At 45.6% G+C, this 27700-nt stretch overlaps 2 protein-coding genes across 5 annotated transcripts; both read right to left on the bottom strand.

Moving 5' to 3' along the window:
- Positions 1–27700, bottom strand: Rnase4 (ribonuclease A family member 4). Of its 4 annotated transcripts, XM_074068455.1 has the most exons (3): positions 20734–20767; positions 6496–6599; positions 1–1216 (listed from the first exon to the last, which is right to left on the bottom strand). In XM_074068455.1, exon 3 carries the CDS (start codon positions 1202–1204, stop codon positions 758–760), a length of 447 nt encoding a protein of 148 aa, XP_073924556.1. In that variant the 5' UTR covers positions 1205–1216; positions 6496–6599; positions 20734–20767; the 3' UTR covers positions 1–757. The 4 variants fall into 4 exon arrangements, with proteins under 4 accessions (XP_073924556.1, XP_020033170.1, XP_073924555.1 ...); XM_020177581.2 differs by lacking the exons at positions 6496–6599; positions 20734–20767 and adding an exon at positions 27544–27700; XM_074068454.1 differs by lacking the exon at positions 6496–6599 and having other exon boundaries at positions 20734–20892.
- Ang (angiogenin) lies at positions 5960–12390 on the bottom strand. The gene is given in 3 exon segments (XM_074066979.1): positions 5960–6599; positions 11893–12042; positions 12382–12390. Coding segments are annotated over 3 exon segments (618 nt in total). The 3' UTR covers positions 5960–6140.

The following is a 27700-nucleotide window of genomic DNA, read 5'->3' on the forward strand; positions in this document are numbered from 1 at the left end:
TTACATGATTCTGAAAGTCCTTTATTATAAGGAAAGCTAGAAGAATCATTCAGTGAGGAAGAGTTAATGAGTATTTATGATAGTACATTTTTTTTTAACACCCTGACTTACTAAGGTGATTCATAAGTCTGGGAAGAAAAGGAGAAAATGTGTAATATAATTTCTTGATCTTATCAGACACAAACATAACAATAATGCCAAATAACTCAGAGCTTTAATTCTTCCAGTTTGTTATTTCCAAACTTTAAATGGTTGTCTCAATGGCTGACATTTGGGAAGACAAGAACAGACATTCTCAGAGCACTCCTTGGGAAGTGGGGAGAGTTCTGTATGAGCAGCCAGTTCAACTGGATTTTTGTCTCAGTCTTCCCCTAACTTGACCGTCTTTCAGTAATCCCTTCACTTTGAGCTTCTGTATATATCAGCATCATTAGCACCGAAGTGGAGCTGGGGTGTCAAAGTGAGCTAACTTGGAAAAAAACACTTTGAAGTGGTTGAAATACTACATGCATACATGTAATGACTAAATTCCCCAGGATAGGATCTGAGAGAGCTAAGCTGCCCGGTATTATAGAAAGCTTACTACAGAAAAGCCTGGACTCATTATCAGTTTATGCCTCCATTTCTCTTGTATGTAATGTATTTAGTAGAATGGATTATATGGAGAAAAAGTATAGGAAATGAGCAGAGGAGACACAGCTTGTGACATATCAAATACATGACAGAGTAAATCAGTGGCCAGCCTGGGGGGTGGCATCTATGCATCAAAGTGCACTGGCACCTCTGGGTCACCCTCACAGGCAATGACAACTCGCCTAGTGCTTGCCATGGCTCGATATCTGCAGTTGGGGACCTTGGAACTTCCTGTCTCCCTGCAGTCTGTGACTTTCACTACACCCTCATGACAGTTCATCCTGCCATTCTTGCACTGGATGTTGGTGGTGCTACAGATGCTACGAATGTTCCAGATGTCTTCATGGATGAAAGTGTTGAAGCGCTTGCAATGATTCACGGTCATCCTCCGTCTTTGCATCATTAAGTTGCAGTAGCTGTCATCGCCACCTGTTTCCTGAGGGTGCACATGTTGTCGCAGGAACCGCTGGTGCATGCGGTCCTGGGCATAGGAGGGCTGCACCAGCCCTAGCCCCAGCAGGGTCAGCAGCAAAAGCAGAAGTAATGGCCGGGTCCTCTGTACAGCCATCATACCCAGAAGTGCCTACAGAGAAAGAAGGAGCAGGAGAAGGGGCAGTAAGAACTGGGCACTGGAGAGAAGTGCTGAGAATGGTGAACCGACATTTCCCCCACTCCAATCTCCTCCTTCACCTTCCTTATGGTTGCCATCTACTCACTCTTCCCTGCTCCCAACTTTTCCCACCCTTTTTTCCCCAAGTGTGAAGAGTTTTCCAACAGGGACTCCTCAGAAAACAAAAGCCTTTCTCTTTTCTAGAGAGCAGTTGGCGTAGCCAATATCATATAAGTCAGGGCAGAGCTGAGTAGTTGGTTGTCCAGACCTGTGGGTTCACAGGATGGAAAGAGGATCGGTAACTCCACAAACACTTGTTGCTGTCTGTCCTGTGATGATCTTTGGGGAGTGTTTGGTTCCCTGGGAATTTCAATTCCAATAGTTTGGATGGACTGGAATCAAAGAAAGTTCATGCACTAAAATTAATACCTTACATCTAGGAATTTAGGGAGGTGGAGAAAAGAGAATAGTGTAAATTTCAGTCTACCCTTTCCTCTCACTATTCTGCTAGTGGAATAATTATTAATGAGAGACAGAGACAGAGACAGAGTCAGAGAGAGAGAGAGAGAATAGAAGGAAAGAAGGAAGGAAGAAAGAAAGAAGGAGGAGGAAGGAGGGAAGAAGGGAGGGAGGGAGGGAGGGAAGGAGTGAGGAAGGAAGGAAGGAAGGAAGGAAGGAAGGAAGGAAGGAAGGAAGGAAGGAAGGAAGGAAGGAAGGAAGGAAGGAAGGAAGGAAGGAAGGAAGGAAGGAAGGAAGACAAGATAAAGAATGCGTAGAATTGCGTCCCTCCAGCCAGGGCTTAAGGGGTGGAGGTGGGAGATGCTGCCCTCTGGCTCTCAGTCCTGGGATTGACATGAACTGTGATTGTAATTGAGTTTTACAGGGTTAAAGAGCAAAGAAAAAGCATCCGTGATTCAAGAGGAAGTGAGCACACAAGGGAGATATGTGGATAGGTAAGACACCTAAAAAACTAGCTAGCATTTGTTGCCCTCAATGCAGAGAAACTAAAGCAGATACCTTAAAAGCAACTGAGGCCAACAGGAAAAGGGGACCAGGAACTAGAGAAAAGGTTAGGTCAAAAAGAATTAACCTAGAAGGTAACACCCACGCACAGGAAATCAATGTGAGTCAATGCCCTGTATAGCTGTCCTTATCTCAACCAGCAAAAACCCTTGTTCCTTCCTATTATTGCTTATACTCTCTCTACAACAAAATTAGAGATAAGGGCAAAATAGTTTCTGCCGGGTATCGAGGGGGTGGGGGGGAGAGGAAGGGGGCAGAATGGGTGATAAGGGAGGGGGTGGGGCAGGGGGGAGAAATGACCCAAGCATTGTATGCACATATGAATAATAAAAAAATAAAAATTAAAAAAAAAAAGAAGTAAGCAATCCAAAGTAGAAAGGCTAGTTTTTTGAGAGTCAGACAGACCCATCTCCACTTGTGCAGTCCAAGGGTTCTCCCCAGCGGAACTCCTGGTGTGATGTATATGGATATCACTGTCCTTTCTTTTCAAAGGTCCTGCTTCATGATGGCATAAGCCACTGTGCAAGTGACTGAAATGCTTCATGAGACACCTGTACTTCATTCCACCTACAGCCTATCTTTTGATTAGTGATCATAAACACTGTCAAACATAACTACTGTTCTTTTAAACGTCACTGCCTATATTCACAGCCACCTTTTGCTTTTGCACAAAAGAAATGAAGATCTATGTCCTAATCCTGTGCCTACAGAACCACAGCAAAGTGGTTCTGAGAGGAAGGTGGCAGAGAGAGCTGATGCTTAATTATTCCTCGCTCCAAGACCAATGGACACACCTCTGAAGGTACATTTAGTACCTGAGTTTTAACTTTAGCAGAGCAATGTACCTTGGGTTGTTTTTCTTGTACCACTTGTAATCTTACACAGTTTGTATCTACTTTCTCTCATCCTGCTTCTTTGTGACCAAAAATATGGGTTAGCGAGGAAAGTAGCTTCAGAGAAGCTCAATTATTCAGGCAAGAGCAAATGCATGCCTCAATTACACTAATCCAATGAGCAAACACAACACAGAAAAGCATCTGAGGATGGCAGTCCAATGTGCACATCAATGGGTACATCTCCAGGTTCCATAAGAGAAAATGAAGTGCTCTCCAAATCATTGCAATGCATACTGTTTAGTCAGGATTTCCCCCCAAAGGCTTTTTCACTGTTCCACCTTCTTTTTTTTATAATTTTTTTTCATTTGGCAGTAATGGGGTTTGCACTCAGGGCTTTGCATTTGCTAGGTGGGTGCTCCACTGCTTAAGCCACTCCTCCATGCTGACTTTTAGAAAGAACAGTGACAGTATGATCCCAAAGCCCTAGGTCTGCCACACTAACTGCTATGGATAGGATTTGAATTTTGCCCATGTGTGGAAAGCTTGGTCCCCAGGTTGGTGTTACTGGGAGGAGGTAGAACTTTTAAGAAACAGGGCCTAGTGGGAAATAGTTAGGACACTGAGCATATGCCCTTAAAGGGGATATTGGAACCCAGCCCTTCCTCTTTCTCTTTGCTTCCATGCCACCAGGAGCAGCACCTCTGCCATCCTTTCCTGCCATGATACACCACTTCACAATGGACCCAACAGCAATGGATCAAGAAACCATGTTCTGCAACATCAGAAACCATGAGCCAGGATAGACCTTTCCTCTCTTTAATTACCTCAAGTATTTTGTCATAGAGATGGAAAACTGATTAACAGTGTGACCTCGGGGAAATTCCCTACCTCTTTCAGTATTATTTCCTCACAAGTTAAACGACCCTAATAATACCTACCTCTGGGGATTGTGTGAAGAATAAATGATACAATTAATGGAAAGAATTATCACAATGCCTAGCATATGGTCAGTGTTCAGTAAATGTTAACAATTATTATTTTTCTTGTTTTCCTCTACTTTCTCCAATCATGATAAAATAATTTTTACAATGAGTTGTACTAGATATTATTGACCCCTCTTTATTTTACAGAGTTAATTGTATTCCTGAGAAATTAGAGATTCTGTTTTTAAACTATGAAATCTTAACAACTGGAATTTATGCTGGATCCCTAGGGAAATTTTCCTCTCCATTTACATGGAATTTTCTTCCTTGCATGTCATAATTCTTTAAAATTTTGGAGTTTTCCTTTTCCTTTCCTTGCACAGTCAACAATCACAGCTGACTGTAACATCAATGACTCACGAGATAAAATGACTTGGCTGTACTTTGACATTTTACTTTCAACAGCTTTTGGTTATGGTAGAGCAGCTGCTGGCTCATCAACAGGTAAGGAGGCACCCCATCTGTGGTGTGATTTCCCATGAAGGAGCCATTTCCCCTCACACCACAACAGTATGCAAATAGAAGTTTAAAGATGATGAGTGTTTTCACATCCATTGTATAACCATTGTAATGGTTCATGCCTTTGACTTTCCCTGACAAGGCTTTGAGTGGGGAGATGATCTGGAGTGACTCTGCTCCATCTTGACCTAATAACACTGGCTGCAGAACTTGAGAACAGGGTCCAAATATTCTACCAAGACATTGGATTTTTCTCACTTCCTGAGAGCTTTTGAGATTTTATAATAAGGCATATTTTCTAACAAGAGAGGCTTGTAACACTCTTCTTCCAACTTTCTTAGGAAATGATAGTGTTTTCAATTTTGAAATAGGCTAAGTCAAGATGGAGAGATTCCTGTGCTGAGCATGTATCAGCAACCTACTTCTCAGTCCCCTTCCTAAATTTGAATACTGTCAGGGAGGCCGGGGCCTCCCAGGTAGCACCTACACACTGGTCTATAACCTGTGTATTGGGGAACCCAGGCTTTTGGCCCATTTCAGGGCAATACAGGCAGCAGGAGAGGCTCAGCCACCATAGGGAATACTACAACCACTCTAATCAGATGTTGACAAGACAGCAGACTTTGTGATTTGTAAATGTGATATACTAGCAACTACTTTCTAAATCAAATGTCTGGGCATCTATTTGTAGAAATGAGAATGGGGAGTCAGCCACTGAATTTGTAGGTTGATTAGTACACTTTGCAAGAATGTGTGTTGACCTAAGTTCATTTGGACTTGAAAACAAATCTAGTTGAAGAAGAATGAAGAATAAAGCTCAAAATCTCTCTAAAACTTCTCTAAGCCCTAATGGTTGTCATGCATCGATAAGTAAAAGAGTAAAGAGAAGATAATGTAGCTAAGTGTTTGAACTCTGTGCAAAATGACTACAGCATGGGACTATCTTCAGAGTATTCCATTCAAACCAACATCAAAGTTACTTCCTGCCTGCCTAAAAAAGATGCCCATCTAAATGGCTTTCAGTATTCTTGTGCTGGAGTGTGTGTGACAGAGAGTACACGTAATTCACCTTTAGCGTATTGGTACTTGCTCCAAAACTTTTTTCCCCAAGGTCTCATATTTATACAAGTAATACCAACTTTTTATTTGTTAGATAAAACAATTTGCCTCTCTTGAAAATTCTTCCTAGTGGTTACAAACCTTGGATTTTTCTATAGATTTACAGAGAGAACCATTTAGCATCATCCTGGCCTTCACAAAAAATTAAACTACTCCTCTCCCCCCCACTGACTGCTAATAAAATGATGGGCAAGGAAAAGGGCATTTCCATTCCATCCTATCCTTTCAAGAAGCAACTGGATAGAGCCAATAGGGAAACACCAATATGCCAAGCCAAGAATCAGTGAGAAGACTGATTCTTACTGGTTTCAGAGACATTTTTATTTGCTAAACATCTGTTGTAAAACAGAAAACAAAAGATCCAGAGACAACATTTTCTGGGCTGCTAGCAATGAATGTTGCCACCAATATTCTGGGGTGTGGAGGAGAAATGCAAGGGAAGGAAATCAGAGCCAACTGCAGCCAGTGACCTTCTGGTTATGAACGGATAAAGGACTCTTCAAAATGGACAGGTAAACCATTTTCACAGCCAATGACAATGTGCCTGGAATCCTCCATGGCTTGGTACCGGCAAGGAGGCCAGGGGGACCCTCCTTTATGCTTGCAAATGGTGACCTGGAAAGGAGATGTGCTTATTCTGAGGTTTTCTCTGTAAGGGCTTCCCTTATCTCCACAGATGGCTTTGATGTTATTCTTGACGCCATGAATAAAAGTGTTGGTGTCTCTCCAGGGTGAGGAAATCAGTTTTCATCTCTCCATCATGGTTTTACAGTATATTGCATCCCGGCGCCTTGGATTGGCCTCATGGTGCCTGTTCAGGAAGTTTATGTACCTGTAGTCATTCTGAGCCAGGATCAGTGGGTTCATACTCAGACCCAGCATGAAGACCAAAAACAAGTGGCCCAGGACTATCACCGTCTCTTCCAGCAGAGGCTCCTGCCAAGGGCAAAAAGAGACTGATAGGGCTACAGAACCACATTCCAAATTAGGCTGAAAGGGCAGGGACTTGTCGCTCTGACAGGGCCTCATGAATTGGTTATCCTCAGTTACCTAATAATACCTTTTCTTTGGCCCTTCTTAGTAACATCATACCTCTTCTTAATTCATTCCTTTTGAAAGTCTAGGACACAAAGACCAGTAAGACACATCAAGGCCAGGTATGGGAGTGTGTGCCTGTAAGTCCCACGACTCAGGAGGCTGAGACAGGAGGTTGGCTTGGGCCTAGGTGTTCCAGAACAGTGTTGGCAACATACAAGCCCCCATCTAAGGAGAGAGATAGATAAGAAATAGAAAGATAGAGAGAGACGGGGAGGTAGAGGGATAGATAGATAGACAGGCAGACAGAAGCATCCATGGAGAATGGATGGGAGCTCCATTTTACTAAGATGAAACAGTAAATAGGAGGTAACAGCAACGACTTTCAGGGAATATTGATCCCAGGGAAAGGTCAATCAATGTACTGTTTTAGAAGGGATTCCAGGCACACAAGCTGTCATCTACCTGTGAGGAGAGCAACTGAGAACAGTGTCACCACGAGGTGACGGGAGGCAGATCTACTTCCCTAAGAGACAGCTGGCTCATGGTCAATAGCAGAATTATTATGCATCACATAGAAAGACAGGGAGGAGCATGGAGAAGGCACATGATGCTTGGAAGTGGGCCTCAGGTCAACGCTTAGCGGAAAAAGGAATTGGAGCTTATTCTTAGGAGCACCGCACATTGGGAGCAATCGGGAACACTCTAGAGACTAATTTCTAGTTTCTCCTGTATAGAAACACAAACTGCTACAAGAGAGGCAACTGATGTTATTTGTGTGGTAAAAGAAAAACTCCTCAGGCCTTTTTGTCAAGAAAATGGACTTAAAATTTGGTGTAATGGTTTCTTAACACTCTCTGAAAAGAGGAGAGAGAAGATGACCCTTCACCATCTCTTAAGAGCTGTTGGCTTCAAACTGCAGAAGAGACACATTACAGGGCTGGTGGTCACAGTCACTCTTCACTCCTTCCTGGTGCGGGATCTTAACTCGATGATAGATTATTGAAAGCAGAATTAAACTAAGATGGATTATAACAATAGAAAATAAATTTCTTAAGAACTTTTAAGATTTCATTTCTTATAAAATTTGAAAAATTGACAATTTAAAGGCAGCAGGCGGGACACTTCTGACAGTAACCTTAGGTCTTTGGAGAAATTTTTAAAGATCATTCAGAATCTTTAAAACCACCACAGATCTACTCTATATTATATCAGGTCTCTATGAATGCCCCACATGCAAAAGTTAAAAAAACAAACAAACAAAAAAAAAAAACCTTTTCACTGTAAAATTTTAACTGCTTTTAGAATTTCTAGTTTTAAATTGCCTATTTATAACTCATTTAATTTATGGTTGACTATGACTGGTTTCTTGATGCTTATCACACATACTGAGAAAGTCTTACATAGGGAGAAAAGTCTGTCCTTCAAATTATTCTCAAATGTGACATAATTGTTATGAATCTAAATTTAAAAATAAGTGGTACACTTTCATAGTTGTTAAATTAATTATCAGTTTTGTTTACTTTTTTCAGCAGCACTGGGGTCTGAACTCAGGGCTTCATGCTTGCTATATAGGCACTCTTAACAGCTGAGCCACTCCACCAGTCCTAAGTTTCAGTTCTTATTTTGTGCTTACGTATAAATCAATGAACACTTTCATCTCAAATTTTTGTGGCCCTTAAGAAGGCCATGGGACCTAGCACTGGACCTGTGGTGTGTCCAGGGAGTGTAAGCATGAATCTAGATGGTCAAGGGAAACCAGGGTTCTACTTGGTACATGGGAAGGCATGTGACTGAGTGAACAAACGAACCCTCTTTCTAATTAGCATTGGATATTGATCTATCTTCTGTATTTCATATAACTATAGCTAAATTTGGTGCACTGCTGAGAATACCAAATTACTCACTAAGGCAATTTTTGGTTATTTCACAATACTGAAACAAATGGCAGCTGAAAAGGTTTCCATTAAGCACATACATTTTATAATTTGAAATAGAATCAAATGAAAGTGTGCTTTGGGGAGCTGATCAAGAATGTGAAGCTAGGCGCCAGTGGCTCATGCTTGTAATCCTAGGTACTTGGGAGGCAGAGATCAGGAGGATGGTGGTTCAAAGCCAGCCTGGGCAAATAGTTTGCAAGATCTTATCTCAAAAAACCCCATCACAAAAAAGGGCTGGTGGAGTAGCTCAAGGTGCAGGTCCTGAGTTCAAACTCCAGTATTAAAAAAAAAAAAGAACATGGTATGTGATTGCAGGATAGCCACCCCTAAAAGAATAACAGGTATTAACAGAGATGAGCCTTCTCCAGCAGAGCTGCAGGGCTGCAGGCTACCCACTGGACAAACTCTTCACATTTACATTGTGCTTTTCAGTCTCCTGGGTGTGTTTTCTGTCTAGTTTTTGTTTGTTTGTTTGTTTGTTTTTTGGGTTTTTTTGGAAAATCTTGTAAAAGTTTCATTGATTTGTAATCAGTTACATTTCTTGCTCTGTAATTAATAAAAAATCTCACTTGTAAGGTGAGATTGTAGACTCTCAGGTTCTCAAGATGGAAAGGAATGGCAGAGGTTATACCAATCCTCTGGGTGGTGCCAGAATTGCAGAGTTCAAAAATTGGAAAGTAGAACAAGAACTGGTAGTACCCCAAAGAGTCATTAGGTGGCAGTGGTGGATAGGAATGTTGCCAATCTTCCATCTTCTAGGACAGTTGGTCCTTCTGGTCCTTACCAGAGGTGCCAGTGTACAGGTTCTGGGAATTCTACTGTTGACAGATGGGAGTCTGAGCTGGCAGGACTGCTTAGAGTCTCTATCTAAATGTTCTACACTTTAGATAGTAAGACCAACGATGTCTCAGTAGATGTCAGGGTCAAAGCAAAAGCCACAAAACTGAGGACCTGACAGACATAAGTACATCACAAAATAAAGATGTGCCTGTTGTCAGGATCCATTGGCTCTCTTTCCAAGCATGCCATTAATCCATGACCTTGGAAAATGACTGACTATATGCTTCAGTGTTTCCTACTGGTGTGTAGTTTACAGGCAGGCAGGGCCCATATTATCACTGTGGTACTCACTTCATAATTGACCCTCAATATTTCTTTAGTGATTGATATCATTTTCCTCTTCAGGCCCCAAATTTTTTTCATGTGTAAAATAAAGTCTGAAGCTGGGGACCAGTGGCTCATGCTTATAATCTTAGCTATTTGGGAGGCTGAGATTGGGGGATCACAGTTCTAGGCCAGCCCAAGCAAATAGTTCATGAGACCTCATTTCCAAAAAAACCAAAATGGGTTGCAGATGGAGCTCAAGTGGTAGAGCACTGCTTTGCAAGTGTGAAGCCCTGGCTTCAAACCTCAGTCCTACCAAAAGAAAAACAATAATGAGACTCTGAGAGTTCATAGTTCTTACTAAGCATAACAGATCCTTTATCAGTTTCCGTAGCAAAAATCCAGTGACAATGGAACTATAGAGACAAAAACTTTAGTTGGTGGTACAAGACACCATCTGGAAGGAATAGATGACAGGATTGATAGAACAATAATGCCGCCATTTTATAAATTGGCAGCACCTCTTGGAAAATGGAGCCATTCCCAGTAAACAGCCCCTCCCTTTAACAAGGTTTCCCATGCTCCCAGACAAGCTCCACCCCCATCAGGGATCCCCGCATGCACCAACACCTTACCCTCCCTCTTCTATAAAAAGGTCACGCCTGGCCTGAACCACCCCTTTTTTGCTCTTCCTGCGCTACCTGGTACCTGCCATTAAACCCTGCCCTTGGACGTGAGTTTTCTTTGTGCAGTGTTTTTGCTAACATTTGGTGCCGTGACTCGGATCGGGGTGCATTCCTGGCACTAACCTTGCTCTCCCAGCTTTCCTCCGGGATCTGACCTGCTTTACTGGGACCCCCGATCCTAAAAAACGCCACTCTCTCACTAGCTCATGGGGAAGTTCCTCAGCTCCAGCGCACCTCCAACTGCCATACACTACCAGCCAATCTTCCCTCAAGGTCCTCTCTCCCTCGGTGAGTCCTCCTTGCATGCAGAGCTATGATCTCTCTCTCTCAGCTCGCTCTCGTCCCGGAAACTGGGTTCCCCACTAGGGACTGTGGACTCCCCACCCCCACCCCGTGGTGAAGACGTTCCCTCTGGGTGGTGTGTTCCACATTTCTCTGTCTCCTGAGGACCTGATATTTTGGGGATGCCCGCCATATCTCTTCTCAGGTCAGGCCTCATTATGGGAATTGCACCATCCCAAATTCCTTCAGACTCCCCATTGGGATGTCTCCTGGCCAACCTTGGGCCCCTACGCCTCACACCTTATCTTAAGTCTCAAAAGCTCATTTTTCTCTGTACTCAGGCCTGGCCCCAATATCCATTAGACAATGCCTCCAAATGGCCACTTAATAGCACTTTTGATCCCAATATTTTAAGGGATTTATACAATTTCTGTGAGTGCACCGGTAAATGGAAGGAACTTCTCTATGTCCAATCCTTTTCTTATCTCTGCACCAAACCTTCCCTCTGTACCTTCTGTTCCCCTGCACAGGTCCTACTAGCCTCTAAACCAGTCTCAAAACCAGCCAAATCCTTCTCTGAACCCCCCTCCTGACTCTGAAGGTTTCCCTTCTTTCGAGCCTGCTAAGAAGCCTCCACCTTATCAGAGACAGGCTTCCATTGTTCAGCCGTTGTCTCCTGCCCCTCCTCCCACCCCTCCTTCCGCTCCTCCTCCCGCCCCTCCTTCCGCCCACCCTTCCACTCACCCAGGACCACAGGATCCCATGAGCCCTCCATACACTCACTCTCACAGAACCCCCAGTCAGCTGGTTTCCATCTACCCTCTCCCGGGAAGTGGCCAGAGTGGAAGGCATTGTGAGGGTCCATGTCCCCTTCTCCCTTGCTGACCTCTCTCAGATAGAAAAGCGCCTTGGCTCTTTCACCACTAACCCAGATTCTTATGTTAAAGAGTTCCAATACTTGGTTCAATCCTATGACCTTACTTGGCGTGACATCTATCTCATTCTTTCCTGCACCCTCCTTCCAGAGGAGAGACACAGGGTCTGGGATGCAGCTAGGGCACATGCAGATGAGGTACATTGCACCACCCCCGCCCATCCTGTAGGGGCCACAGCAGTCCCTACTGAGGAGCCTCATTGGAATTACCAAAATGGTGACAGAATGCTTAGGGATCAGATGGTTACCTGTTTAGTGGTGGGATTAAAGAAGTCGGCCCAAAAGGTTGTTAATTTTGATAAGCTCAGAGAAATCCAACAAGAAAAAGAGGAAAATCCAGCTAGTTTCTTGTCCCGGCTCAGAGGCACTACAACGCCATACAAAAGTTGACCCTGAAACTAAGGATGGGACAATTATCCTTATGACCCACTTTATCTCCCAGTCAGCCCCAGATATCAGATAAAAGCTTAAAAGGCTAGAAAATGGCCCTCAGACTCCACAGGCTGAAATTTTAAACGTGGCCTTCAAAGTCTATAATTACCGAGAAGAACAACACAGGGCTGATAAGGAGAGGAGAAATAAGGCTCAATTCCAGATGTTGGCACAAGCCCTCCAACAAAAGCCTCCAACCTCTAACTCCCGAGGCCAGGGAAAATACCGAACACCTCCCAGCCCACGTTTTTGGTGTGGCCTTGAGGGACACTGGGCCCATGCTTGTCCTAAACCACACCGCCCACCGGGGCCATGTCCTAAGTGCAAACAGGAGGGCCACTGGGCGATGGACTGCCCCTCCACCCCTCAAGGTGGAGGGTCTAAGCCCCCCCACCGTCCCTCTTCCCTAACTGATCTTTTAGGACTGGTGACTATGGCTGATGACTGATGGAGCCCAGGACTCCCAGGCCCGATGACCATAACTTCACAGGAGCCCAGGGTAATGGCCATTATTGACGGTAGGCCCATCTCTCTCCTCCTGGACACTGGCGCCACTTTTTCTGCCTTGCTGGGGTTCTGGGGACCTACCAAGCCTTCTTTAACCTCCATAGTTGGGGTGGAGGGAACTCCTACCCAGCCCTTAATCACTTTTCCTCTAGCCTGCATACTAGGAGATACACTTTTTACTCACTCCTTCCTAGTCCTCCCTAATTGCCCCACCCCACTCTTGGGAAGGGACATTTTGTCAAAATTCCAGGCCACTCTCACCTTACACCCACCCCCTCTTAAGCCGTGACCCATTAACCCCTTGTCTCCATCCTCTCAGCCCCTCCTTGCCATCATGGGCACTCTGCTTCCACAAGCCCCTCCCGACCCCTTGCCCTTATCCACTACACTGGTAGATCCTATTGTGTGGGATTTCCAGAACCCTGCAGTTGCTACCCATCACGAGCCAATCGTTATTACTCTCAAGGACCCCTCTGTTTTCCCAAACCAACCTCAATATCACATCTCTCTAATCCACTTACAGGGATTAAAGCCTATCATCTCAGAGCTTCTCTCTAAGGGCCTTCTTCGCCCAACCCACTCCCCCTATAACACTCCTATTCTGCCTGTAAAAAAGCCCAATGGGTCTTATCGGCTGGTACAGGAACTCCACTTAATCAATGCGGCAGTGACTCCTATACACCCGGTGGTACCCAACCCCTACTCTCCTGTCTCTCATCCCTGGTACCACCAGCCATTTCACAGTCCTGGACCTAAAAGATGCTTTCTTCACTATCCCTGTCCACCCACAGTCCCAAAACCTCTTTGCCTTCACCTGGACTGATCCAGATTCTCATACTTCCCAACAACTAACCTGGACTGTTCTGCCTCAGGGGTTCCGGGACAGTCCCCACCTCTTTGGCCAAGCTCTGGCTAGGGACCTCCTTACCCTCCATCTCTCCCCTAGTAAATTCCTCCAGTATGTAGATGATCTCCTGCTCTGCAGCCCCTCACTCCAGGATAGCCAACAACACACTGCCCTCCTGCTTAATTTTCTGGGAAAAAAGGGATACCAGGTGTCCCCTAATAAGGCTCAACTGTCTCTCACCCAGGTAACTTACCTGGACCTATCTATCTCCCCTACTCATAAGGCTATCACCACAGATTGTAAGGCCTTGCTAGCCTCTCTCCCTGCCCCCACCACTAAGGCTGAAGTTCTCTCCTTTCTTGGCCTGGCTGGCTATCTCAGAGCCTGAGTACCCAACTTCAGTCTAATGGCCAAACCTCTATATGAGGCATCCAAGGGTTCCATTCAAGAGCCCCTGGATCCTCTCAGCCTGTGTCAAGTCATTTTAAAACCCTCTTACAAGCCCTATTACAAGCCCTGGCATTTCGCTTGCCGGACCTCACTCGTCCCTTCATCCTTTATGTTTCTGAGAGGCAAGGGTTTGCCCTAGGAGTTCTGGGACACAACATAGGACCCTCCTTCGCTCCAGTAGCATACCTCTCCAAACAGTTAGACCCCACAACCAGGGGATGGGCCCCATGCCTCAGGGCCCTGGCTGCCGCCTCTTTTTTAATCCAGGAAAGCAAAAAACTTACCTTTGGGTCCCCCCTTACTGTTTACTCCCCCCATAGCCTCTTGGAACTTCTCACGTATAAGGGACTTTACTCCATCCCCCCCCTCTCATATCCTATCCCTCCAGGTGGCCTTGGTCGAGGATCCCACTCTAACTTTCATTTCATGTCCCCCACTTAACCCAGCTACTCTTCTTCCTCTCTCTTCAACACCCCTAGTTCACTCCTGCCCTGAGATCCCTGAAGAGCTCCTTCCCTGCCCAGACCACATTCAGGAGGGCACCCTTTCTCAGGCTGACTACACTTAGTTCATTGATGGCAGCTCCTTCATTCACAATGGACAGCAAAGAGCTGGATATGCCATCGTGTCTGAATCTGCCGTCATTGAGGCACACCCTCTCCCTTTGGGCACTACTTCCCAAAAGGCAGAACTGACTGCCCTGGCCAGAGCTCTAACTCTGGCAAAAGACAAAACTGTCAACATTTATACTGACTCTAAGTATGCATTTCACACTTTACTGTCCCACTCCACTATCTGGAAGGAAAAGGGATTCCTAACTACAAAGGGAACTCCCATTATTAATGCTGCCTTAATAGCCCAGGTCCCAGAGGCTTCACGCCTTCCTTCCCGGGTGGGCATTATTCATTGCCCACCAGACTGACTCCTCCATAATTACCAGAGGAAATAACTGAGCAGATACAGAGGCCAAGCGAGCAGCCCTCCAAACTGCACCCCAATTGGCCTTGTACCCCCTTACCCCAGCTTCCTCCCCTCCTCTCACTAAACTTTTTCTCCCCCCTTCTGAAGTTAAAACTCTTCTCTCCTATTTACATATGCTTTTTCATCCTAATCTTCATGCTCTTTACACCTTTCTCTGCCAATCCCTTTCCCTATCTCCAGGAGACACACAGTACCTTAAACAGATTACCCAATCCTGCTCAATTTGTCAGCGCATAAACCCCAACTCCAATATTAGACCCCCTCCCTTTCCTACCCACCAAGCCAGGAGATGGCAGGTGGACTTCACACATTTGCCTCCAGTAAAGAGGATTAAGTACCTCCTGGTATGGGTAGACACCTTCACGGGATGGGTAGAGGCCTTCCCTATGACCAATAAAAAGGCCTCCACAGTAACAACGATTTTCGTCAGAGACATCATCCCAAGGTTTGGTCTCCCAGCCTCTATCCAGTCAGACAACAGGCCTGAGTTTGTTTCCTCTATTTCCCCAAAATTGGCACAAGCCTTAAATATTCACTGGCGGTTTCACATTCCCTATCACCCCCAATCTTCAGGTAAAGTCGAACGTGCCAATCGCACACTAAAAAATACTCTCACCAAACTCTCCCTCGAGCTCCACCTAGACTGACAAAGCTCCTACCCCTAGTCCTTCTCCGCCTCCAGGCCCTCCCTAAAAGACCACTCATGCTCAGCCCCTTTGAGCTCCTCTATGGCCGTCCACTCCTCCCTATCACGGTTCAGCCAGGACCCCCTAACATTCCCCCCACTCTCCTCAATCCTCTCCTCACTTTTCTTCGCTCCTCCCTCTGACACCACCAAAATAACTCCCACCCTCCAAATGGGAGATCTAGTTTATCTAAAAAGTACAGCCACACCCGGCCACCTGCAGGAGAAGTGGAGAGGCCCATTTAAGGTCGTCCTCACTACACCCACGGCTGCTAAGCTAGCAGGACTTCCCTCCTGGGTACATGTTCGAACTCTAAAATTGGCAGCCCCACAAAAGACCTACCAATCTCTTCTTACAGGACCAACAAAAATAAAGATCTCCTGCCTTCCCAAGATCCCAGAAGACAGAGACACACTCAAGGAGACTCCCAGGGCATAGGCAGGAGCCCTATGCCTGGGGACCTGGCATCTCACCTACTCACTCTTTATACTTCCCCCTCCCATTCCTTCCTGTCAGTGCCTGCCCACGCTTTTACTCTATCCTATTTACACTCTACTCTGAGGTTTTAGATTTCCCACCCCCCCCCCCCAGTATTTTTCATACCTTCATCTCCCTTACTTCATAGATTGGATAGCCTACCTACCTCTCCAAGGTACTCTCTCAGACTTTACTCCTGAAGAAATCTACTCATTTTCCAACATACTCTAAGCTTTACTGTAAACCACTCCACCTATGCTTCCACTCCATCCCTTCCTGTGGGTAATTCTTGTCCTTGTCCCTTCCCTCCTGAGTATTGGCCTGTGGGTAACTTCTCCCCCTGAGTGGAGATGGCCCCATTGCGCAGCTCTCTGTTTTGGATACCTCGCCCTGTGCGCCTTACTCTTTGTGCTCTCTTCTTTCTTATGATCTGTACCCTTGTGAGCCCCAAATTTCCCCCCTGCCTGTGCACCTCATCTTATTCATACCAGCACAGGGCTTGATATGATACAGCTACTCCATGTACAATGTGAGGCAAACTGCACTGGACTGCAAGGAGTAAAGGTAGCAACGTGGGCTATACTTGCTTTGGAAATCATGGGCAACAAGTGTGCTCGGCTGAGCTCACACATGGTAAGTCTGACAGAGGAGGAGTCCAGGATCAGGCATACAAGAAGGTCCTCTGCACCCAGGTACCTCAGGTTCTTGACAACCTATTCTTTCCCACCAGAAAGCCTCTCAAAATTCCTTTACAAACACTGTCCCTTTCTGAAACCCTTCTCCTCCAGGTCATAAATACTACTCATCAACTACTCAACCATACCAATCCTACTCTAGCCCGTGGTTATTGGATGTGCCAGCGGACTGGCCCTTCTCAGGTCATCGCCAGCCCCATAAATATTTCCACACCTCTTACCTTAAACTGTTCCTTCACTAAAAGGCCCACCACCTCCACCCTTTCCCCAGTTCCCCTCTTCCAGCCAGCCCCTCTCTGTCTACAGAGTTCCTCAGGGATAGTCGAGGTAGGTTCCCTGGTGACAAAAAAATGTCACACTACTAGGGTGGCCAACAAAACCGGGAACAATATCTGTTGCCCCCCCATTCCCGGGACTCTCTTTTTATGCAGTCAGAGTGTATACCCCTGTTTACCCCAAGCCTGGAAGGGCATCTGCACTCTGGTATTTTTGGTTCCTTACATGGATATAATTACAAAAGATCAGGACCTACCATCCCCCTCACCACACATCTTCGATCAAAACGGGCAATCCAGGCCATTCCCTTGTTAGCCACCCTGGGAATAATGGCTGCCATGGGAACAGAGGCTGCAGGAATAGGGACTTCTATCCACTACTACACAAAACTCTCTAATCAATTGATAAGTGATCTTCAAATGGTAGCTGAATCTATCCTAACCCTACAAAAACAACTTGACTCCCTAGCCTCAGTTGTACTCCAAAACCGACGAGGCCTCGACCTGCTCACTGCAGAAAAGGGTGGTCTCTGCCTATTTTTACAAGAGGAGTGCTGCTTCTACATTAACCAGTTGGAAGTAGTAAAAAACAAAATTAGGCAACTCCAAGAACAATTAGAAAAACGGAGAAGGGAATTGGAGGACTCTTGGAATCCTCTAGGGAATAACATTTCACAGTTGTTCTCCTGGTTAATGCCCATCCTAATGCTTGTATTTCTTGCTGTCATATTCTCTTAAGCTTCCTCCCTTGTATCATAAGAACAATACAAGGATTTCTTTTAGACCGTATGTCTGCTATTGCTAATCAAAAATTTAACCAGTTGTACCTCCAAGGACACCAACCTCTCCAAAACCGCCCTGAAAACTACTGTGAAGGCCCCATCCAGGACACCACAGGAGCCTGAGGATCCCGCCCCACACAACGCCCCCTGCCAGCAGGAAGCAGCTAAAGAGACCAATGCTTCGCCCCAATTCCTGATCCTCAGCCCCTATCTTCATCATTATTAAAGAAAAATAGGGGAATGATAGAATAACGTCGCGATTTTATAAATCAGCGGCACCTCTTGGAAAATGGAGCCATTCCCAGTAAACAGCCCCTTCCTTCAACAAGGTTTCCCGAGCTCCCAGACAAGCTCCACCCAAGCTCCGCCTCCATCAGAGACCTCCCCCCTCTTCTATAAAAAGGCCATGCCTGCCCGAACCATCCCTTTTTCCTCTTGCTGCACTACCTTGTACCTGCCATTAAACCCTGCTCTTGGACATGAGTTTTCTCGTGAGCTTTCTTTGTGCAGCGTTTTTCCTAACAAGGGTGATTGGTGGCCCTGTCTTACTGTGATGCATCATCCCTTAAGACTAGATGTGTATGCCAAGTCCTCATATCAAGAGTTAAGGCTGTAAACTGATAAGGCTGTAAACTGACACTACAGGAGGTTTTGCTCCCAGAAAGCCACTCACTCTTTGGAATCTGAAAGTCCTCAGGTCTCCCACTAGCCAGCTTAAAGGGTAACATTGTTTCTTTTTTTGACAGTACTGAAGTTTGAACTCAGAGCCTCATGTTTGCTAGGCAGACAGGCACTCCATCACTTTTTTGTGTTGGGTATTTTTGAGATAGGGTTTTGTGAAGTATTTGGGTTGGCTTTGAACAGATCTTCTTGATCTCTGCTTTCTGAGTAGCTAGGATGATAGGGGTGAGCCACCAATGCCTGGTGTACTCTGTTCCTTATTTGAAGAATTTGCACATTAATTCTTACCAATTCACCTAAAGTTTGCTCAGGCTTATTATAATCATAAGTCCCTAAAACACTGAGGCACCAAATCCCAGCCAGCACACACCATGACCACCAATATCTAACATTTGCTCCCTCCTTCCCAACTTACTCATACATTCACTTCTAAATTTCCCAAAAAGCCAGTGAAAGTGCAATTGTGAGAAAACAAGTAAGAACCAGATTATTCGTGATGCAGAAGTAAATCTGTCTAGGCCAACAGTATGGAGGAAAGCAGGGAGGGGAAGGGAGATATGAGAGATGAGTGCTCCAGTGAAACAAGAAAAACCGGATTTGGGGAATGTCACCTGGGGTGATACCAGAGAAGGGTCACCTCCCCCCAGAGGTTAAAATAGCCAATGAAATAGCATGTGACTATGTGTGGGACAAGCTGTACCCCCCATTTCTGTAACCCACTCTAAATGATATATAAAGAAGGCCCCTTTTGTTCTCGGGGCTCAGCCTTTGGACTTGAGTATGTTAGGGTACAAATGTTAGGGTACCTTTGAGGCTTGCAGCCCACTCAGCCTGAAACTGGCCATGGCTAACATGACCCAAGCCACCACTTACTGGAACTAAGGGAGGTGGGACGGTTTCTGGGAACAGGGACTGTTTCTGGTTAATCTTGCTAAAACGGTATGTGAGTCAATGAGTTGAGACACCTGGTGTTTACCAAATTCCTGATAAATAATCTTCAAGTAATCTGGCCCCACCACCAAGATGTGGGTGATATCAGAAATATGTGACCCCAGGAACCATAAAAATTGCTGTGTGACCGTGACTAATGTCTAAAAAAATATAAAAGCAGCCTGAATTTTGTATTCGGGGTCCGTGTTGAAACCCACTGTGTCGGGCGGATACCCGGACCCCAGCTGGCTGAAAATAAACCTCGCTATGTGGCTTACATTATCGTGAGTGTCTTTTTGTTCCTCTGAGGGGTGGTCAACCTTGGACCCCAACAAGTACACTGAGTCACTGCCAGCCTGATTAATAAACTTCCTTCCCAAAAGCTTTGGTGCCCTCCATCTGTCTGTCTGAGCCCTCCTGCAACAACAGTACCAAGACTCACCCCACATGTATCCTTCCATACCCAAACACATAACTGTCAGTCGACCTTTTGTCAGTGGGATTTGTCCCAACTGTCCTTTATTCTCTCAAACCAATCCCTCAGGCCTCACAGAAATTAATATTCTCTTTCCTCTCCCCAGTGGCAATGTTCGTATTGAAGATATGCATCAAACTTCCCCTACTAGGGAATTAACTTTACAGCTCATGATAAGTAACTATGGCTATTGTTGTCTTCATAAATACAGGTTCACTATTTTATATATTCTAGGGTAGTACCCTCCAAAGGGAAACCATAACACCCAATACACACTCCTCTCTTTATCCTCTTTTCTTCTTCCTTCAACCTGCCAGGGTACCTTCTTTTGATCTTGGGATGTGTTCCACTTTGTTTTCAAAATGCATCTAAAAGTTTTTTAAGGAGAGAAACTGGTAGTGAAGATTAGAAGGAACCAATGCTAGAAGCATACTTTCTGATGAGGTCCTGAGTTCAAATGCCAGTACCACCAAAGAAGAAGAAGATAAGGAAAAAGAGGGGGAGGGGGAGAAGATGGAGATGAAGAAGAAATATTCAAGCCTATCTTCTGTTTCTTTCCTTGTCAAACCACTTACAGCGGAGGCAGGAGCGTGGCTACTTCATATGCCCCTCAGCAAATGGCTTCCCAGAACTTTGGGGTGATTTTATCACAATTTAGGATTCCCCCCTAAACCTCAACTTGCTCCCAGCCCTACTAATTTCCCTTTATTGCCAAAAGAAAACTGTGTTCATTTTAAATTTTAGAGTATTATTTACTTTCTTCTTAATTCATAAGCTTGGGCACACAGGCCCTAAAAGGAGATAGACGGTTTCATGGAAATGATGAATGTCTACAAACAGAATAGAGAGAAATAAATAGAAAATAGATTACTCAGGAGGAAGAATCTTCCAAAAGTCTGGCAGCTTCCCTCCAATTGGAGATGGGCTCCACCTGTGTGAAGCTGAAGGTTCCTTTGGTTATATATAGTGTTCATATGAAGGGGTGGAGAAAACATGTGAGAGTTCCTACTCTTGGCAAACCGAAGTCACTGCTCCTGGACAAACAGAGTCATTCACCTTTTCCCCAGGCATGACTGGGTCAGATATTAACCCACCTAGATGGATGAGAAATTTGTTCTGGGGAATAAAGTTTGATAAATATGGCCTTTTGTCCCAAAGCTGCCTTTTTTTTGGGCTGTACTTGTTTGAACTCAGGGCCTCATGCTTGCTAAGCAGGCATTCTATCACTTGACTCAACTTTGCCAGCCCTTTTTTGTGTTGGGTATTTTTGAGATAGGATCTCAAGGACTATTTGCTTGGGCTGCCCTTGAACTGTTATCCTCCTGATCTCTGCCTCCCAGAATGAGCCACTGGTGTCCAGAAGGCTGCCTTTGATACCTGCAGCTCTCACTCTTGCTCATGACAGGACTGAGGTCTCATTGTTTACATGCAATAGTGTAGATTTATCTCTGATCTTAAGACCAACTCTAAAACTGCCTTGGAAGAAGTCTGCAGAGCAAGATACGGTCTTGCAGTAGGATGCTTGTTCTCTGTGGCTATTTAGCCACATAGTTTGGTTTTTAAAAAGGGTGGTAAGCAGGTAATTCCATAGATTTCACAGAAGCAGGAACGCGCTTCCGTAGGAGGTGCTTAAACTGTTTTTGCTGAAAATTACTGACTCCTTATTTGGGCCCATGAATTAACTAAAAACAGGAGAAGGTTGGCATCTCTATCTCCATTTTGTACCTGTTGTCTTTTGCTCTGAGCCATTCTTTCCTGCAGTCACCCTGGAATCAAGAAAGGACAGGAGTGATCAATAGCATCTTTATGACAAGGGACTGGAACTTCCCCTAAAGAACAGCACAGCCTAGCAGGACTGGTCTCTCCTCCCTCCCAAATGAGGACAATTACCTATAATGACTAGCTGCACCCTGGAGCAGAAGTAATCATGTCTTGGGAACCAGATGATTCCCCTCAAGTGATGACAGTGATAACAACTTCTCTGGAACCCTCTAGGAACAAGGGCTGAGATAATGGTCAACCAGGCCACACCTGGGACTGGGACTGTTTATGCATGTCCTTTGCCACCTGCCCTCATTGTCTAATTAAAGCAAAGCTCATGTCTGTACATTGAAGATGGCTGAAAATGAGTCATGTGCTTACTCTGCCTCTTCCCATGGTGTGCCTGGAGCCATGTGATACATCTCCTTTCCTTATCATTCATTATGTCTCTTTATTTGGCATATAGCGGTGAGTGGACAGACCTGAATATGGAAGCCCAGGAGTTTGGGCCTTGGATCCAAAACTCTGGTTTCACTTTTATGTGACCACAACCTCTCAGCTGCTAAGCCCAAATATAACCTTGCTACGTTTCCTGGGTTTCTTCCTTTCTTCCTCACCTGTCTACAGGAGATCAACCCTGTTCTGTGAAGCATAGCTGCAAAATTGATTATCTTCATCTTCAATGCACCATTGCTGTGGTAACCACTCACAAAGGAGATCCATTGCTTGCAGAGAAACAGTGAAACAAAGCTGTCAGAATCACTGTGTTTCCTGTAGTTTCAGTTAGGCATCAGCAGGATGCAATGTCTCCAGCCCCCCAGCACTTACTTCCAGGGGGCTGGATGTAGTATAGTGTTCAGTCCTTTGTTGTCACCCACCCACCTCCAATATTCAGTCTGCCCACATTTGAGAAGGTGGTTGCTTTCCAGTAAGACAACTGGACTTGAAATCACTATCATAATGATCAATGTCACCTTTCCTTTTATGAAGCTCTCACATGCGTGACTACATTTACCCATCACCAAGACTGTGTGAGGTAGGTATTATATACGTCTGTTTTGCTTATGAGGAAACTCCAAGTTCAAAGAGCAGTGGAAACGATGCAGTCAGACGCGAAGCTCTTCAACTGCCCATCAGCAATGCCTCCCGAGTCCCAGCTAAGCCTCCCCAATCCCATCCAATACCCAAGGCACTGCCCAATTCTTCATTTGTGGAGTCACGGTACCTAGCACCTACTGCTAATGAGGCAAGATGGCAACTTGAGCTGCACTCCCTTGATTCCCAGGTGCATCTGAAAAGCTGGTAGATCTCTCTTTGTGTAAGAGCCTGCGATGCCCCTGAGAAAGGATTCATCCTGATAAAACATGATGAGAAGCTGGAGAAAGACACAAAACCTCAGAACAGTGTGGAGTATGTGCCATTCATATCACCTTCCTTTTGAGGCAGGGTCTTACTATGTAGGCCAGGCTGGCCTTGAATTTGACACCTTTGGGCCTCTGCCTCCAAGTGCTGGGATTACAGACGTTCACGATTACACCCAGCTTCATGCTTTCTGACCCAGGTTCCTGGGTCCTAGGGAGAGGACACTGCAATGAAAACTTGAATAAGAACAAAGGCTGTTTTGTGAAATCTTTCTAAGACTCAGGAAGCACATACCAAGGCAGTGTAAAGGAGGTCACTGCAACTGTTGGATAGTTATCTTCTATCTAAGGAAGCACTGCAATATCTTAATCAGTTGTCAACTTATACATTTTGTCCCATTATTCTATGTAGACAATTATTTATAAATAAAGCTGTGCCTTTTTTCCCCAAAAAATACAAAAAAAAAATCCCTACAATTTGGACAGGGGTGGAATAGGGGTGTGGGCATGGACAAAGTACCTTCCCCCCAACGAGGATCCTATCGGGACTATTTTGAGGCAAGATCTAGAGCATCAGGTCACACATTTGCTCCACCAGGAAGGAGGAAGAGGAGGACATGCTCAGCAGGGGATCCCTTTGGGTGGCAGAGATAGACCTCCCACAGGGAGCTGGAGCCAGAAAGCAGTAAAGGTAGCCTCACTAGGTAGACTGAAGGGCTAACTTGCAGGCATGCTTACAACTTCTAGAAACTTCAGGAATGTTCAGAGAAAAATGGGCACTGATCTGCAGTTCTCACAGTAAGGGTGGGATGGATGTGGTTTTACTTCCAGATGGTGTATCCAGGGAAACAGGCTTCAACCATCATTCTTTCGATAGTTAATTAATCTCATTGTCTCTATTAGTATCTACTACAGTAACTGACACTTCAATCCCAAATTCTTTTTATTATTCGTCATTTCCTGTAGGAACACCTTCTGGTCCCAGTGTACAAACTGTCCTGGTTTCCCCTAAAGGCTTGGAGATTTGACTGGGTTTGGGAGCAGTCATCCAGTGAGGTGGGCCTGGTTCCCACGCAGAGCAGAAGGGCTTGCAAGGTTCCTGGGAACATTCTGCTTCTACATTCCCAAAAATTCCTGAAATCCCACCGCTGTGCCTTCCCTTTGGCAGTATTAGTTCCTGGCTCCAGTGCAAAAATCCCTAGGAGGGTAAACTCTTGCACAGCTTTCAGTAATTTACACATTCTGAGGCATGCGTTTTACAGCCTGTCCTAAAAAAACAGTTTTGGTAACTGGAAAAGCCTGAGGATTTAAGGAGAAAGAGGAGTGGGCGGCATGGGGGACATAGAAAATGACAAGGCTCAACAGCTTTTCAGTTTTCTTGGAGCTCAGACTGCTTGAACTTCACTTTTGTCCTTGTCCCCTTTCCTTCTCCCTGCACCCCTAAACCAAATCCTCACTACAAGGTTGGGGGTAGTGAGAAGAGGAGTAAGCAAACTGCACTGGTGCCTTGGGGGTACTGGAGTCTCTAGAAAGGAAGGAGCAGGCACACCTCTGACCAATACTCCCAAATGCCAAACACCAAATGCCAGTTTGCTCTGCCAAAGCTCAAAGTGTTTTGGGAGCAAGGAGAAGCAAGGTGACATGGAGCCCACAGCGGGGAGGGGGGCCTCCATTGGTGTCCAATAGCGTGCCAAAAGCTCAGTTTCCTTGTGTAGGCAAACATACCATTTGCGAGTGGTACCTAGTTCAAGTTAATCTCACATCACTTTCTAAAACCACACTGAGTATCTGAGTTTTAGAAAGTTGCCAAGCAGTTCTTTGTCACACAGGAGAGCCGCCAGGCTCATTGCAACACCCATTGCCTCAGCAGCCCCAGGGAAGCAGCAGCAACCCCCCCAGCCAGAGATGACCGATCCACGTGCCACGTGGCACTTCTCTGACAAGGGCCCCAAAGCAGAGACACGCCACCCTAACCCACAACGCACATGCGCAGACACGCATGCACTCACAAGGCCCCCTGGCCTGAAACCAGCCCGCCCAAACAGGGCAGCCTCTGCTTTCATAGTTAAGACTACAGGGCTGGAAAGCACCCCCCGCCCCCTCCCCCAGAGTCAGGTCCCCAGGTCCCCGCTGCCTGGGACCTTCGCCTGAGAAACCTTGGATGATTCACACCCTGCTCACATACAAAAAGCCAGTGTTTTCTTTTTGTTTTCAACTTGGCATAGGAGGTTATGTTCAAACAGAAAATCGTTTTTAAAAATAGTTTTCTTATTTTGTTAAAATGCATCTAGGCACTGATTCATTTGTATTTCAAAATACTTAGAACAAGGATTATACTATAGGATCAGTGGGCGTTTAATCTTCGTCAACTGACACATGTGAAGCAATTGCCAATTCAAAATACTCACACTTTTTTTTTTTTTAAGGTTCTGACAACTCGAAAGTCCTTCCCCTTTCTGAATTTTGCCAATGGTGCCCACAGACACGGGAAGAAGTTCTCCTTCCAAGGGTTCTAGGGTGGCTATAGGTATACTTCCTTTCCTTTTAGAACTAATTATAAAATCAGATGATTGAAGGAATTTGCACACTCTCTAAATTCCTTTATAATTCTAACATTTTGGGGTCTATAAGCATAACACTCAGTAACAGAAGTAATGGGGAAAGGAGGAAGAGCCCACATGAGAACAAGGATCACATCTCCAGGAAGTGGGGACACTGCTGATTGAGGGAGGAATGGGGGAAAGTCCTGATGACATACCTGTGTCTCCAAACAGAGACAAAATTAAACATTGACCTCTTCAACAAACCCTGGGCTTTGTGCCCATTCCCTTTTCCGAGATAACTACTCAAATAAGATGAAATGAAAACGACAGTTCGATAAGTCACTCACTCTTATCTTCTACCCCAGCTGAAGCCATTCCTCTTTCCCTGGAATGGGTTTCCTCACCCTCCCCATGGTTCACCTCCACATTCCTGGAGGACCTTCTTTTACCTGAGAATCATGTTGCGGACATCCTACCACCTCATGCACTCTGTCAACTCTCATTTTACAGACGAGGAAATTGAAGAACAGAGAAGGAGCTATTAATTGCCCAGGGAACACATGGCATTCCTGGGACTAGAAGTTTTCAGTGCATCATAGGACTTTTATATTCCACTGGAGTAACTTCTAGAAAAAAATCAAAGCTAATTTTAAAGGTGCTATTGAAAATTGTTACATAAAGGAAAACTACACTGAGTGTTTCCATAAATTGCAAAAACATTTTACTTCTTTTGTGTGTGTGTGTGTGTGTGTGTGTGTGTGAGAGAGAGAGAGAGAGAGAGAGAGAGAGAGAGAGAGAGATACTGAGGTTTGAACTCAGGGCCCTATGCTTGCTAGACAGGTGATCTATTGCTTGAGCAAACACTTTGGCTTTAGTTATTTTTCAGATAGGGTCTAGCGCTTTTTTGCAGGGACCAGCCTCAGAGAGTGATCCTCCAAACCTCCCAAATAGCTGGGATCACAGGTCGTGCCATCATGCCCTATTTTAGTTGAGATGCGGTTTTGATAACTTTTTGCCCAGATGGCCTCAAATTACAATTCCCCTCATCTCCACTTCCTGAGTAGCAGGGATTACAGGTGAAAGCCACCATACTGATCTTTACTCCCCTTATTTTCTGTAACACAGTGTGGCTTGAATTAGTCTTGTAACAAAATTAATCCTTCTGCACCGATATGTTAGTAGCTGTGTGATTAGGCAGCTCTTTGAATACCTGAAGCTGCTTTTGGTGGCCACGTGCTGTTCAGATAAATGTGTCACTTAGGTTTCTAGTGATTCTATTTATGACCTGACTGTAAGAGTCGTATTGTCACAGAAGGACGGTCTTGGCTCATTTGAGATTTCCTAGCTCAGGAACGATACTGAAATGGTTTTTACTGTCCTTCCCAACTAAAGGCGCTCTGTTTTCTCAAGTGCTGTTACCATCTGATGTGTCGCATCAGAGCGAGAAAGCGGACCTCACCGTTCCAGTAAGAAATCGTAAAGAATAGGTGTCAGCAAATGTCTCCAAGTCAGAAGTAAGCACTTATTGTTGAAGATGCTGGTGGCAAATGTCGCCAAGCACAACTCCCAGAGTTTCGCAATATGTCTGGGGTGGGTTAAAGGACGGGGAGACAGAGGCAATAAGACGAAAACACCCGACCCCAAATGTAGGTTACGGGCGTGAGAAAACTGGGCACGACCAGCTTCACAACTCCGATGGTCACCCGAGGTACCCAGGAAAGTTTCCTTAGTTCTGAACCTTCCTGCGCAGATTCTGCGCCACGTCCCTGCGCCGGGTCTAGACCGGGGTGCGCTCCCGCTGGCACCTGCCTGGCGGCGCAAGAACGGAGCCCCGTGCCGTCCCTCCGCACGGGTCAGCGCGGCGCGCACCGCGAGCACCAGTCCCCAAGCCCCCGCTGCCGCGGCTCGCAGGGGGCTTCCCCGGCCAGACGCTCCTCCCCGCAAGAACGAGGACGAGCAGTGTGAGCCCGCAAGGCGGCGGGAACACAGAGCATGAGAAGAGGGTTTGGGTCTTACCGCTTCTTCCTAGCGGAAAGCTGGGAGCTGGAGAAACTCAGATGGTCTTTGAAATTCCGCTCCGGATGGGATGGGGTGGACGTCCGCGCGCCGGCTGTGCGCACCGCAAAGTGGGGAAGGGGGGGGCGGTCCAGCTTCAGTGGGTGGGACCGCACCC

Source organism: Castor canadensis, chromosome 3, assembly GCF_047511655.1.
Source record: "Castor canadensis chromosome 3, mCasCan1.hap1v2, whole genome shotgun sequence".
NCBI classification, from domain to species: domain Eukaryota; kingdom Metazoa; phylum Chordata; class Mammalia; order Rodentia; family Castoridae; genus Castor; species Castor canadensis.